Source organism: Maylandia zebra, linkage group LG3, assembly GCF_041146795.1.
Source record: "Maylandia zebra isolate NMK-2024a linkage group LG3, Mzebra_GT3a, whole genome shotgun sequence".
In the NCBI taxonomy this organism is placed as follows: Eukaryota; Metazoa; Chordata; class Actinopteri; order Cichliformes; family Cichlidae; genus Maylandia; species Maylandia zebra.
The window spans coordinates 25,930,304-25,944,242 of record NC_135169.1 but is presented as its reverse complement, the minus strand read 5'-3'; the positions used below and the strand labels follow the sequence as shown (position 1 = coordinate 25,944,242).

At 41.5% G+C, this 13,939-nt stretch overlaps 2 protein-coding genes across 3 annotated transcripts in view; both read right to left on the bottom strand.

Moving 5' to 3' along the window:
* Positions 1 to 1,313, bottom strand: part of nhsl2 (NHS-like 2) — a 231,083-nt gene extending 229,770 nt beyond the window's left edge. The window contains exon 1 of the mRNA XM_004573397.4: positions 767 to 1,313. Within this exon, the coding sequence (XP_004573454.2) occupies positions 767 to 1,061 (295 nt within the window). The 5' untranslated portion in view covers positions 1,062 to 1,313. The remainder of the gene's footprint in view (positions 1 to 766) is intronic.
* A 5,801-nt stretch (positions 1,314 to 7,114) lies between these two features.
* Positions 7,115 to 12,039, bottom strand: LOC143416145 (uncharacterized). 2 transcript variants are annotated; one of them, XM_076881574.1, is made up of 5 exons: positions 11,960 to 12,039; positions 9,680 to 9,731; positions 8,717 to 8,872; positions 8,388 to 8,483; positions 7,115 to 8,228 (listed from the first exon to the last, which is right to left on the bottom strand). In XM_076881574.1, exons 3-5 carry the CDS (start codon positions 8,828 to 8,830, stop codon positions 7,989 to 7,991), a joined length of 450 nt encoding a protein of 149 aa, XP_076737689.1. In that variant the 5' UTR covers positions 8,831 to 8,872; positions 9,680 to 9,731; positions 11,960 to 12,039; the 3' UTR covers positions 7,115 to 7,988. The 2 variants fall into 2 exon arrangements, with proteins under 2 accessions (XP_076737689.1, XP_076737682.1); XM_076881567.1 differs by lacking the exons at positions 9,680 to 9,731; positions 11,960 to 12,039 and having other exon boundaries at positions 8,717 to 8,896.
* Between the last annotated feature and the right edge of the window lie 1,900 nt (positions 12,040 to 13,939).

Here is a 13,939-nt window from a genome sequence, read left to right as displayed (position 1 = left end):
AGCCTCTCCGCTTTTTGGTTTTAGAACTGAAGAAACATCTTCAACAAACTTATGTATGTCGCTTTTTCCAAGCTCTTAGGATCAGAGTAGAGTTTCCCCTCCCCGGGAAACAGTTACACGCCTCTGCTCACACATCGTTCACGCAAGCAGAGGAGCCGGCAGCTGAGGTCAAACTGTGTTTACAGATAAACAAGAGGGAAGACCACAGCGACAAAACTCTAAAACACTCATGACATCCACGCATTTTCACCCACTTCACATTCCACTCTCCACACCCACAACGTGCTGCTTTCAGGGGCATCTGGTAAACTTGCACACCCCTGAGCCAAAGTCGCATGCCGTCCCGAACAGCTATGAAGCCTCGGTCACTGCCGAGCGGACATGAACTCCACCTCCTCAACCGTCACGTGTCAGCAAATTAAATCAAACATGTAGTTTCATCTTCCCAAAGTGACCTGCGGTGTGTCCCGCAGTAACTGAAGGCAGAGCGCTCTGCTGACAGCTGACAATAACAAACCTCACACTCGCTCACGCGCACGTGCAGGGCTGGCCCTCTGTCACTGTGGAGACTGTCACAGTGAAACCCCAGAGTGTCAGAGCGCGCGCTGACTCCACAAAACTTTCACTCAAGTCACCACACACAAGACTAAAAACAAACCAACAAACAGCTGAGCCCTTCTGCAGGAGTGAGCGCAGGTGTGAGCTCCGTCAGCTCAACTTAAGCGTCTTCTTTTTTTCTTTTTTCTTTTTTTTTTATCTCTCTTACTTCTCGGTGGAGGTTTGCTGACCAGCTCTGCGACGTGCCTCTGCAGTCGGACCACTCTGCCCTCCAGCGCGCAGGACCGGTGGCAGATGGACACAAGATCTCCCTCCAGCTCCTCCAGGATGCTCACCGAGTGCCGGGACAAATCCGAGAGCTGTCGGAGCACCGAGCACAGGGTGAAGCTGCACACGTCCGCCAAGTCCCCGAAAATCTCCCCTTGCTCCTGCTGCTGCTGCAGCCTCTTGCCGTCGGGCTTGCACACATCTTTCGGAAATATCGTGCGTTTACAAAAAGGCATGATTTCTCTCTCCCGCCTCCTCTGATTCCAAAAATATCAAACTCCTCAGACAGTCAAGTTATATCCCCGTTGATCTTCTCCCTCCGGGTGGCGCACAGCCACACGCCACGGATCCTCCGGGAGGTAAAAGTGCGCTGCTGGCTGAGCGGCTCGGAGCGAGTTGCGCGTCGTGCGCCCTCATTGTTTTTGACTGCAAGCGAATTTTTTTTTCTATTTTTTTCAGTGGAGAGGAGAGAGTCGGCTGCTGCGAGGACTGTAGTCAAGATCGGAAGAGTGTGACAGACGAGATTTCCTGTTAAAGCTTCAAAATTAAAGCCCGAATTTACTGCGTTTCTTATCGGGGACTCGCACATATAAAACCCCTGAACCGAATAGTTTTATGCAGCTTCAGCTTCACGTATAGAAACATGGTTCTGTTTTATGAGACCTTTTTGCGCTGTTATCGCCACTTTGTTAGCATTTCTTTTACTCTTTACACCCTTTTAATATTTTCAAACATGCTTTTATTATGAAAAGATTCACCCCGCGTCAGATCTTTTTATGTCGGGCTTGACGCAGCGACACAGTGCGCAACAGTCTGGTGTTTCCCTTGGAGGAAACCTGTCTGATGGAGGGAGAGATGAAGAGAGGAGGAGTAGGAGAAGAAGATGGAGGAGGACAGAGAAGGGGATGGATCAGCTCCTTCATGCAGCATCACCGCAACCACCACCACAATGCGCGTGACTGCCTTGTCTGTGCCCACGCGTGCATGTGCAAAATCGAAATAATCGAAGCGAGTGGGAGCTCGTGTCCGAAAACTTTTGCGTTCTTCCTTTCCTCACTTTATGTTTGGGGGAGCTTGCGTGGAGAGGTGTTAAGCTCAGCCACATGCAGCACCTTGCAGACTGTGAGCCAGAACACACCCAGGGTAGTCTTCACTGACTGCAGCCAGGTTTTTAACATGTGGAGCAGAGGTGCCAAACATGAGGCCCGAGGGGACCAGAATTGGCCTGGCAAAGACTCCAATCCGGCCCACTGAAAGGCTTTTGAAAACGTGAAGGAGAGCGTAGATTTTAAACTTTAAATTGTATTATCATAAGTTTTAAGCTTTTCCTGCTGATATCCCCCTGCTGATATACAAAATAATTAAGATAAATCATTAAATAACAGAGACGTTTTAGGTGAATTAACCAAAACATTGTGTTTCATAAAAAACAGGAGAAAGTCTGGGCAGTGAGCTACTAGAACTGTTTCTGTAACTCTACATATTTATTGTGTAGAAAAACTGAGACAAAATGCTTAAAATGCACTTTTTTTCTCTCTTATATTAAGATATCCCAGGGATTAAATGTTTGGTTTAACCTCTGTAAGCAGACTGAGAGGGGAGTTTCAGTGGTAGGAGGTGCTGACTTTGTTTACCTATTAAAATGGCAGCTGAGTGTAGGCATGAAATGTTTTTGGATTGTCCAGTAGCAGTTTTGACATCAATTGGCCCAAAAATGAAGATCAAAATAAGAAGCAAGATTTCTAAACAGAGCCAAACGTGTCAGCGGAGGCTGTGCGGAGTGAAAAACGAGGTCGCTTTAAAGAACTGGGTCTCAAAATGAGGAGGATACAAAAAACTGAGGAACAGAAATTCCCAAGTCAGACCGTCTCACACCCCCCACATCCCCAAATCTTTCTTCTCCATAAGCTGAATACATGTGCAGACCTCCGCTCCAGACCCAGATTTCCAGATGGGGACACAGCAGTGCTCAAACACATTACACATGCCTAACGTCATTTTATCTGAGCCAGCAGGTCGTTACAGTGACAGCTCAGATCACGAGTCCTTTGTTTCAGTCGTCTAGTCTCACAGATGTGAGGACTGATTTTTTAGAGTACCTGGTTTGACACAAACAGTACTTTCTGCGAGGGTCCATTTGTGCCAAAACTATGTTCGTGTGTCAGGATTTTTGGCCGAACTTTAAGAGTTTTTAAATCCACTGAATTTTTTTAATTTTGGAGGCAGGCTGCTTCAGAGAGAGAATCGACCATATATTTTACAGTCTGCAATTCACACTTACCACCATGTCGACTGCTGTAGCATTAAAATCATTTTAACTGACTAGCTCTGATTTGGTGACAAATTGCTAGGAAAAGGCTGCCCAACTTGGAGGAGTTTAGGTGTCTTGCAGTCTTATTGATGAGTGAGGAGAGAGGGCAGCGGGGGACTGACAGCCGCTCCTGCAGTGATGTGGATGCTGAACTGGACCAGCGTGGTGAAGAGAGAGCTGAGTGGAGCTGTGGATTTACCATTTGATCTTTGGCCCTACCCTCACCTTTGGTCACAAGCACTGGGTAGATGGACGGATGGGAAGAGATAAAGGCATGAATAATCATCTCAACTTCAGCCTTTGACACCAGACTTCTGAGTTTTTAAATATCCCCATAATGATAAAACTGTTCTGAACCAGCTGTTTGCAGTGATGATCAAACTGTCAAAAACGACACCCAAGTTTCTGAAATCACACATTCAGGGGCAAAAAACAAAATGTGTTCAGTCAAAACTGAAGTGCAGTTCAAAGTCGAAAAGAAAGTCAGTCGACACAGAGTGTAGCTATGGAAACATAATTTTGGCACAAATGGACCTCCATACTAAACTCCATCTGATGCCCGCTGGAGGAGGATGGAGAAGAAAGCTCAGATATTTTCACAGATTTTTCTTTCTGCAGTTCTTTGACATTAATATGAGTCAGTGTAAGCGCCGCCCTGTTACCCATCTAACAAAAACAAGATAAATTCAAATAACCGAGCTGCTGCTGCTGTGCCGTGTGATTAAAAAGTTAAAGATAATTCAACACAGAAACGATGTAGGTGTGTTGGGTTTCTTCTAAAGCGTAGCCCGAGGCCTCATATAGCAAACACAAATATCAGTGGGTGTATTATTTTAACCCCAGTGGGATCTTAATATTACACCTGCACATCGCCATTTTAACATCAGCAAACAGAACTAAATATACTCCACTTAGGTGGGTGAGTACACCGCCCTGGAATTCCCTAGGAGATTTATATATATATTTGGAGATTTAGCAAAATCTCTGTGACACCCTCAGAGTCTATCAACAGTCCAGCATATCCACCTCACAATCAGACATGTACTATTAAAAGCTTTTTTATAATTAGTGCACATTGGAGCCATTCTTTACAGAAGGCAAATTAAAAAGTACACAGGGGTGTACTTTTTAATTTGCCTTCTGTTTTCCAGCATTTCCGAGCCCTTATACCACCTTAAGTTCTTGTGAAATTCTCAGGGCTGAAAAAGAAGCTCTGTAACCACAACCAAATTCATTTTACACCCACTCCGAGCGTCGCGCTCTGAAGACAAAATCTGATTTCTGTTCAGTATGATTTTCCTGTAACCCACTTTTCAGCATCAGTATCATGGGATGCATCATAGTTTCAGCAGCAGTTTAATAGTCATGATGTAGAAACAAGGTCTAGAAACAAGCATTGGTTCCCTGCATGTTTGTTCTGTTTTCTGATCATTTACTGGAGAAATATAAAAAACAAACGAGGGGGAAAAAAGCATTTTGCAAGTTTTGCGGATTTCACCGCAGCACACAGCGGGGCTTCCTTTTAACCTTAACTTCAGGCATATCAGTCTGTCCGCTTAGGAAGCAGAAACCACTGCGAGTGAGTCCATTTCAGCTGGTTTGGTGCAAATGAAAGCAAGAACAGGTTCTGCTTTGCACTCTTGCCTCACAGTAAGAAGGGTCGGGGTTTAAACGTGTGTGTTCTTCACACTCTGACTTCCTGCCAAAGACATGCATTTGGGTGAAATGGTGATTCTAAATGGCACATAGCTATGAACGGTTTTTATCATTTTGTATTAGCTTTTCAACAGTCTAGGGTGTCGCTTTATGGCAGCTGGGATATGCTCCAGCTCCTTTATGACCCTGAATTGGATAAAAGGAAGAAAATGGATGGGTTGGAAATGAGAGGCAACAACAGCGCATTGCTCTCTCTGATCTCAGGTTGCACGAGTAGTCCTCTTTCTCCAGGATGGCACATCCCCTCATAAGTACTGGTATGAGAAAGTTAGCTGCGTCTCGAGAGTGTGGAGGAGATACCAGGAGACAGGCTGTTAGTGGAGGAGAGCATAGAAGGGTTTTAAGTATCAGCCTCCTTGAGTGAGCCTTGAAAAGCCATACAAAATGACCTCCAGCAGGTTGCTTTGTATGATTAAACAGACTCAACAAGGGTGGCACGAGGTCCTGACGTCCTTTAGTGGGACCCGCTGCTCACAGCCCACCCAAACACCATGCGGTTAGACGGGGATTCCCAGACAACACTACAACTGCAAATCCACCACCCACTCTCAGGTTCATTTTAAAGACACATGACAGACACGAAACAGTCTGGAGATTGTGCTGCCTGTGACATCATCAACCAAAACTTCTCTTGGATATAATAAAACTGGAGTAATAAAGTGGCACGGAGCTCCAGGAAAACACACGCGGCATGGAAAGAAGCTGACTTCCCCTCACGCTGTCATGGGCGTGAGCCTCTCCTTGGGGCTAGATGGACACTTTCCACTGCAGGGTGATACTTTTAGCAGTTGTAGCTCAGTGGAAACAAAACCCGTCGCCCACAAAACTGTTCATGAGGAGGTTTGTAGTGACCGAATCATGATTTTTGGAGCAAGACAGCGCCATTATATTCAAGAGAAGGCAAACATCTCTGCAGCTCAGATCTCCAAAACATGATGGTGTAGATAGTGTGAAAAGCCAGAAGACTTATTCATTTGCGTGATCTGACGCTTCAGCTATGGCCCCGTTTTCACCAGTTTCCCACGAGTGTGACCCGAGGTCAGAACTTCCACATAGGAAAAGGAGTAGGTTACTCATCAGATGGCTTTACACAACACAGGCATGCGATCCTGATCTGAAAGAGGGGGGCGTGTCTTTTCCTGCCCTTTTTCATCGCCTCTGAACACAACCCGAGCGCGAGCCAAGCCTCTCTGGTCAGCCAACATCATCATCTTCACAAAGCGGATTCCTCTACCCCGCCGCAGAGTGACAAGAGGAGTGCAGAGAGAAGAAAAAAACAAACAAAAGTGGTCAGAGTATCCCTTTAAGAAATCGCATCTTTGCAGGAGCCTCTCGGGCACATGATGTGGCCCCCTGGACTCTGAGGGAGAAGGGCGGAGGGGACTTTCAGCTCCATCTCTGCCTCTCTGGAGCCGTTTTCTTTTCTTTTTTCTTCTTCTTCTTCCTTTTTGCTTCGCAGTTGTTTTCCCCCAGCCAGCTGCTCGCATCCTCCGCCGTAAATCTTGCAGTTTATAATTTGTCCTCCGTTCACCTCCTCTCATGAGAAATGACGCATCGCAAGTTGAGGGTTTATTTCCAAAATGAGATTTGCAGAATACTCACTGTGATTAATTTGAGAATTGCTTTAATGTGTCTTCTCCCAGTGTTCTGGAGACCTTTTATCCACAATCTGATGCTTCTGCGTCCGTGCATAAGCCAGCCGTAATTATGAAGCGTGAGGGGCATGGCTATGGCTGCGCTCTGATTTCCTGTTTGTTTGTCAGTATAATGTGATAATTGCCCATGACTGCAAAGAAAAGTGATGTTTTTCAGCCACTGCATGACAGATGGAAATAACCGCTGTTGCCCATTGGATTGTGGCTGCTGTTGAGAAGCTTCAAGCTTGGAATTTTGTATTAAAGTGGACCTATTATGATTTTCCTTTTTTCTGTCACACATGTGCTGTTACACATGGGTAAAGTTTCAAATAAAGAGTTAAACAAGGGTGCGATCCACAAAGCTCAGGCTTCACACTGCTCTAAACTCTCGGTTTGAGACACATTATCCTACACTTGGCTCTTTACTATGTGATTAGTAAGTCCAACTAAGGTCGTGTTAAATGTACCAGAATAATTTGTTTCCTTTACACTTATGTCCCAAACTTATATTCAAATCAATCAAATTGTTAATTTCTCTCTATTTCAATTAAGTTAAGTTTACTTAAAAAATATTGCTTACCCTGATTTGTAGTTTTTAAAAACGTCAATAATGAAAACTACAACATTCTTTCACATCATTTATTAATGCAAAATTTGTTGCAAACAGAATAAGAATCCACATCTCTAAGGGAAATTGCTGCAATTTGTATAATACAAATTACAAAACTTTTGCCTATGAACTAGTAGCTTTAAAAAGCTGTATTCAAACAAAACAGAAACAACAGACAAGAGAAATGTTAACCAATGTTTCTCTTCCTCTAAAAAAGAAAAAAAAAAACCAAACTCCTTACATAAAAGAATAAAACACTACCAGCAGTATAATGTATCACAATTAGAAACTGATGCATCCACAAACTAACCAGTTTCAGACTTGCTGTTCTGCGATCCATATTTAGAAATTGCATTTTAATAAGGTAATTAGACTTAAAATTAAACTTGTGTTTTCCTTACTGCTTATTGACCACTGTCTTTCCATTCTAGTCCTTCCTTGAAGATTCTGAATGTTTTACATATTTTCTGACCTAACATACTCGCTTCAAAACAATTAATAGTCTTTAAAGTGTTACCAGTGTGCTGCAGTGTGGTAATCATGAATGGTTTTTTTGTTTTTTTTATCCGGTTGAGTTAACACTGATTATACGCAGGGCAGCAGCTATAACTGAATAATTACAAAGTTGCTCTTCAAGCTACTCAAATGTACCACATGTGAAACATTCATTATTGAAAGTTAAAATGTTCAATCGAAACATAACACAGAACAAATGATGCTTGTACAAGAGTTTCACTCCTATTCACAAGAGCACCAGTCATTGGTAATTTACATAACAGCATTCTCTTGATGTGTTATTTTAGAAATCTTCCTATCCAGTAGCAATTTTGTTCTTCAGCCCAAAGACTTTGGGGGAGAGCTTTTCACCATCCAATCCCATCAACACTTTCTAAATGAATTCATAATAGTCCTTCAATTCCTTGGGGTAGGCTAGGTTTAGTGCATAGATTACTCCAAGAATCAATGCACAAGCTTGCGCCAGAGATCCAATGTTGTCCATGACTATCTCCCCTTCAACAAATATTCCAATGTCATCATAATGTCCATTTTGTCCATCCTCCCTGTTGATGACATAAATGCCCATGGTGTGCTTCTTCAGGTCTCTCTGGATATCATCTCCTTCAATGTCCTAAACATTTAATAAAAAGGTAAAAGAAAAAACAATTAACTCTACAATTAAATTCCAATCTAGTCGTTTGTGTGTGTGTGTGTAATACACACACACACAGATATCTATCTAAAAAGTGTGTGTATAGATGACTTGCTTACAATGACTTAAATGACTTACAAAGAACTCCCGAATAAGGCTTCCGTCCTCTTCACCAAGGTAGAGGCAAAGTGCCCTGAGAACTGCTTCCCTTTTCACTTTAACATCACTTTCAGCCTGTTTAAAGAGAGTTGCTGATTAAACCAATTTGGAAAAAAGAACAATGTCTGAAATTCGCAATAAGTAAATTTTATCATATGTCAGTTCAAACATAGTAAATAAAATTTATATATGAAATTTCAAAATTTAGATTGCTTGGCTGGTCACCTAAAATGGCTTATTGGACTCACCAGTGACCTGCCACTTAAGACAAAAGAAATCCAAATAGAATTTGCAATATTCAGATTTACCTCTTGCATGATCTGCAAGTGGTGGGCAAGTTTCTGCCCAGAAACACCGCCCTTCTTCTGGAAAACTGTCATCAACTGAGGTGTAATTCTGTCTAACTGTGCCGCGAAGGTCATCTCCAGTTGAAGTGTTGTAATACACTGGAATTCAGCATTTACCTGTATATCTCTCTCTCACACACACACACAAGACTGGTGCTTAATCATTGGTATGATTATTTTGTTATTTCTTCATTAAATGCTACAATGCAATTGCCATCACTTCATAAAGCATGATTATCATATGGGTTAGTATACAGTGCATGAAGGATGTTACTACTGTTAATCAAAGAAGAAATGAATGGCATCAGTCCATTTAACGGGTTTAAAGGGTTTTAAAAAGCAGATATTTGTCTGTTTCAGGTGGTTGGCAACACATTTTCCTGTGCTCTTTGTCCACTGGTGGGAGTGTCTCACCTGTGAGGTCAGCGGGGCAGAACTCTGCCATCAGCAACAGAGAGCAGAGAAAATTTAGATGTGCAACTAAAAACATGCTTGCCATGTAAGCCCCAAACATCTCTGAAATTGCTCTGCAAACTTCAGAGTACTTATACTTCAGGAGTCCTGTGGGTACCGTAAAGACTCATGTATGCAAACAAACCACATTTTTTTTTGCAATCTGATCCTTTTTCTCTTGGCTGTTTCCTTCAGGGATCACCACAGTGAATGATCCACCTCCATCTAACCCTATGCTCTGCATCCTCTTAACTCACAAGAACTAAATTCCTGTTTTTCATTTCACTTTCGCAAGTTTTTTTTTTCTTTTGTCCTGGATAAAAGAAATTTAATCATATATATTAATTGATATTAATTAATATCAATATTAATAATCACAAGAACCCTTAAGATGAGATAGATAAACTTGTCCCTGCAATACTGTGACAAATACTGTTGTGATAAATATGTAAGGAATTTGCATGTACTTACCAAAATAACACCATCTTCTTGAATAAACAGTAACACATAAGGGGAAGAAAATCTGCCAGAAAAGGAAGACAAATAAAAAAAATAAACTTTAGAAAGACAAACAATTACCGTTTCCAAGCCATTAGTGCATTACTTCATGATACTCCCTTGTAACAAAACAAATCTTACTTGTGCCTCTGTGCAAACTACAGATGGCACGATACCACTTTTTTATGTCCGATACCGATATCATAAATTTGATTATCTGCCGATGCCGATATGAATCCGATATAGTGTATTTTATAATAAATAAAACTGTTTTTATAAATATTTTGCTGCATTTTGTATAAGTTCATACTCAGTTTTAAAAACAAAACATTAAAGCTATTCTGTTATACCTGTATGCAAAAAATACACTGCACCCAAAATATTTTATACTTCAGCAATACTGATCAACCTAAAAAACTTACACCATCCTCCTTATTCAGGTATTCTAAACAGTACATAGAAATATTAAACTAACTAATAGGACTGCCAACTCCCAGCAAAAATATTAGGAAACCACCCCGCACCCTTTGCCTGATAATGCTTAATTGACGTAATCTACTTTAATGCACAGAAATCAATTATTTTTCTATAATAATTTGATTCAACATTTTTCTTCAATACAGTTGCAGACAGCGCAGACAGCGTACCTTCCCAAAGGAAAAAGTGCTATATGTACTACTATTACTAGGGTATATATTAGACTTAATATTTACTACATACAATAATGGATCTCTATACATTTAACCAGATCACCACTTTGGTAGTAAGATTTAGAATAATTATTTATTAAAAGCTAGACATTTTAAATGAGAATAAGAAAGAAAATTATGTCTTTGTGTCTCCCTTTCCCTGTTAATGCCCTACCTGGCCCCCTGGCAAAACTTTGCTAGATCCGCCCCTGCACAGTTACCAGATGTCAGCTACCTAAAAAAGGATCCTGGAGTTATTTGTCTCTCAGAAACAGTTCATAACTTCAACTCATTCATGTGACCTAAAATGTAAACCTGTTTCTTCATTACCTGTTCAGCTCTAATGATTCAGTAAAAACTTCTCCTGGTTTCACCTTCATGTTTCCTTCTCACCACATATCCAAACTATCATGACCAGCAGCTATTACGGCTGTGGCTCCAGAAAACATAAGCAGATACTAGAAGTAATATTAAAAAAAATTCTAGCAACAGCTTATCAAGCTTAAACGTGCTGCTGTTGTTTATCTGCCGTTTTCCTCTTTCTAGCGCAAACTGGGTGACTAACAAATGAGAGAGACTAGCGACAGAAAAGCCGATCACCTGATAATCGATCAGTTTCATGATTGAAGTAGCAACAGGAGAGGGAGGGGGGAGAATGAGGGAAGTTTTAGCTGTTCAGCATGAAGACACCGAATAACTCCAGCTTTGTGTCTTTTTTCATTCTAGCTGAAGTATAAAACAAATCGCTTCCTTTCCCCCTCAATACAAAACTCCGACAGCCAGTCCAGCTGTGGCTCCATACATCGGTTGTTAAGCTCAACATGGAAATACTATGCAAACATAAAGAGATGAACTTACACACTTGCTTTACTTCTGTGTTAGTTTTCTCTGAGATTAAATGCAGCGGTTTGGAAGCACGTAGCGAGGCTTTAAATGCTAAACCAGACCGCTGACAGGTCTTGCACTCAACAGCTCTATCAAGTGAAGCAACTTCTTTTCTGAGTTAATTTCAGTCCTGACAAACATCACTCTCAGTGCCTTTTGATCTCACATTTTTGGCAACCACTGAGTTATTCTCCTCCACAGTTTACAACCATTATTTTTTTCTGCACAAAAGACGTTGTGCAACGCCAATCCTACTTATTTCCTACTGCACCCCTGACTGTGCAGGTGCGTTCAGAAGCCCCCTCCCCCGCCCGACTATTCCTTAATGCCAATGTTGTGGCGGGAGGGACGATTTCTCCACTTAAAACTGCAGGCGACTGTACAGTGAACTTTACAGCTAACTACAGAGAAATTGCCTCGTTCCATAATTTGTTAGTACAAAGTGTGCCACAAGAACTAAGCTAAAAACATATGACATTTTAACGCATCAATACAATTACTCTTTTAATAGAGCAGTAGCTAATAGAGCACATAGCTAGCTTAAGTCAAATTCATGACAAAGTTCAGAGGTGTACAACTACTTAGACTTCTTTCTCCATGTGCACACGTCTTAAAGAGTCAACATGCTTTGACTGAGGTAAAAAAATAAAACAAAAACGACCGTAAAAGGTTTACTTACCGAAGCTAGACCACCTTTATATGAAGTTGTGCGATTAACTTGAGCCCGCTTGCAGCACAAAGAGTCCGCTTCTTCAGTCCGCGTGCAAAATGGTGGCCTGTCCTAACGCATGCGCAAAATGGCCCAGCAGGAGGCTATGAAAAACATACTTAAGCATTTTGAGCTACATTTAATTAACTAAAATTAATTGGATTAAAACGCAGGGAATGTATTCTGGAGTTACTCGAATTATATATGTAGACAGGAATTACTCATTTGAATTGAAAAGATATACCAAAATATAATATGCTATATTTAAAAGGAGACAATATCACTTTTTTCAGTGTAGTTATCCCTAACTTTTAGCTATATTAACAATTAAATGTAATTATAAACAATAATAATAACAAAATAACAATAATAACATTATTGATTTAGCTCTACAGACAAAAACAGTTTAAACTGGCTGTGAAGATGTTCATTTCACTGCTGAATTCAGGCTTTTTATTATGGGCGTCTATGAGGATTGACTCGCTTTTGAAGTTGGCCTCAAGTGGCCACTAGAGGAACTGCAGTTTTTTTAGCATTCACATATTTGCTTCACTTGTCAGTCTAAATTCTACTTCTTCTTCTTCTTCTTCTTCTTCTTCTTCTTGTTTTGGCGCCTCCCCTTAGGAATCGCCGAAGTGGATCATTTCCTTCCGCCTCACTCTCCCTAACCTTGTCATCCTTCACTACATCCATGAGTCTTCTCTGAGGTCTTCCCCTTTTCCTTGTGTCAGTCCGCTCCATCATCAGCATATATCCACTATCCCTCCTCTGCACATATCCAAACCATCTCAGCCTTTCATCTCTGACCTTGTCTCCAAACTGCTCATTTCTAATCCGGTCCATTCTGGTCACCAGTGGAAATCTCAGCAGCTCCTCCTCTTGTGCCACCCTCTCCAAATCATACATCACAGCAGGCCTCACTACCATCCTGTAATCCTTTCCTTTCACTCTTGCTGATGTCCTTCAGTCACAAGTTACTCCCAACTCTCATTTCCACCCACTCCACCCTGCCTGCACTCTTTTCCTCACCTGTCTGTTGCTATGGATGGTTTACCCCGGGTATACTCATCCACCCTTAAAACGTCTGCTCCTTGCAGCTTCACTGTGACACCTGTCACTCTCAGATATTTATTCTGTCTTGCTTCTACTGACTTTCATTCCTCTTCTTTGCAGAGAATAACTCCACCTCTCCAGGCTCTCTTTCACCTCCCCTCTACTCTCACTACACACCACACCATCATCTGCAAACATCATAGTCCACATGCCAGTCTGTCCATCACATGCAGACAAGGAGCTCAGAGTGGCTCCCTAATGTAATCCCACCCCCACCTTGAACCCATCTGTCACTCCTACCACACATCTCACCGCTGTCTCACTGTCCTCATGCATGTCCTGCACCGCCCTCACATACTTCTCTGCCACTCCTCAAATGCTTTTTCTCTTCAAACATTAAAAGTGAAACATGTGATTTGAAGGCAGTACACTAGCATGTAGCTTAGCAGCCAAACTGCATCATTTAGCAGGAAATAACCATCTGATCTTTTCTAATTCATAATCTAATTTCCTAATCTCTATAATTGTGAGGCTAATTGCCTCTGTTTCTTCTAAATGAACCATTAGCATTTGAGATCACACACAGCTTTGGCATCATTCTTTGTCTGTATCATGAAACTGTGTTTAAAACCCCCTAAACAAGTGTTAATATGCTGTGTAAACCTCAAATACATGTTTACAACCTGAGTTGCTCATTAACAAGACATCATTAATAATTAATACCTTAAAAGATGTTTTATGAGCATGAAAGGTTTAACTAAAACCAGCTAAAATGACAGATGTCAGCAGTTTTTTGTGGCTTTTCCAGAATGCAAATATTACTCCAAGATTGACACAGACATCAAAATAAGGTAAATGAATGACAGTGGGGTGGACTCCATCCTTTTTAAGGGCAGC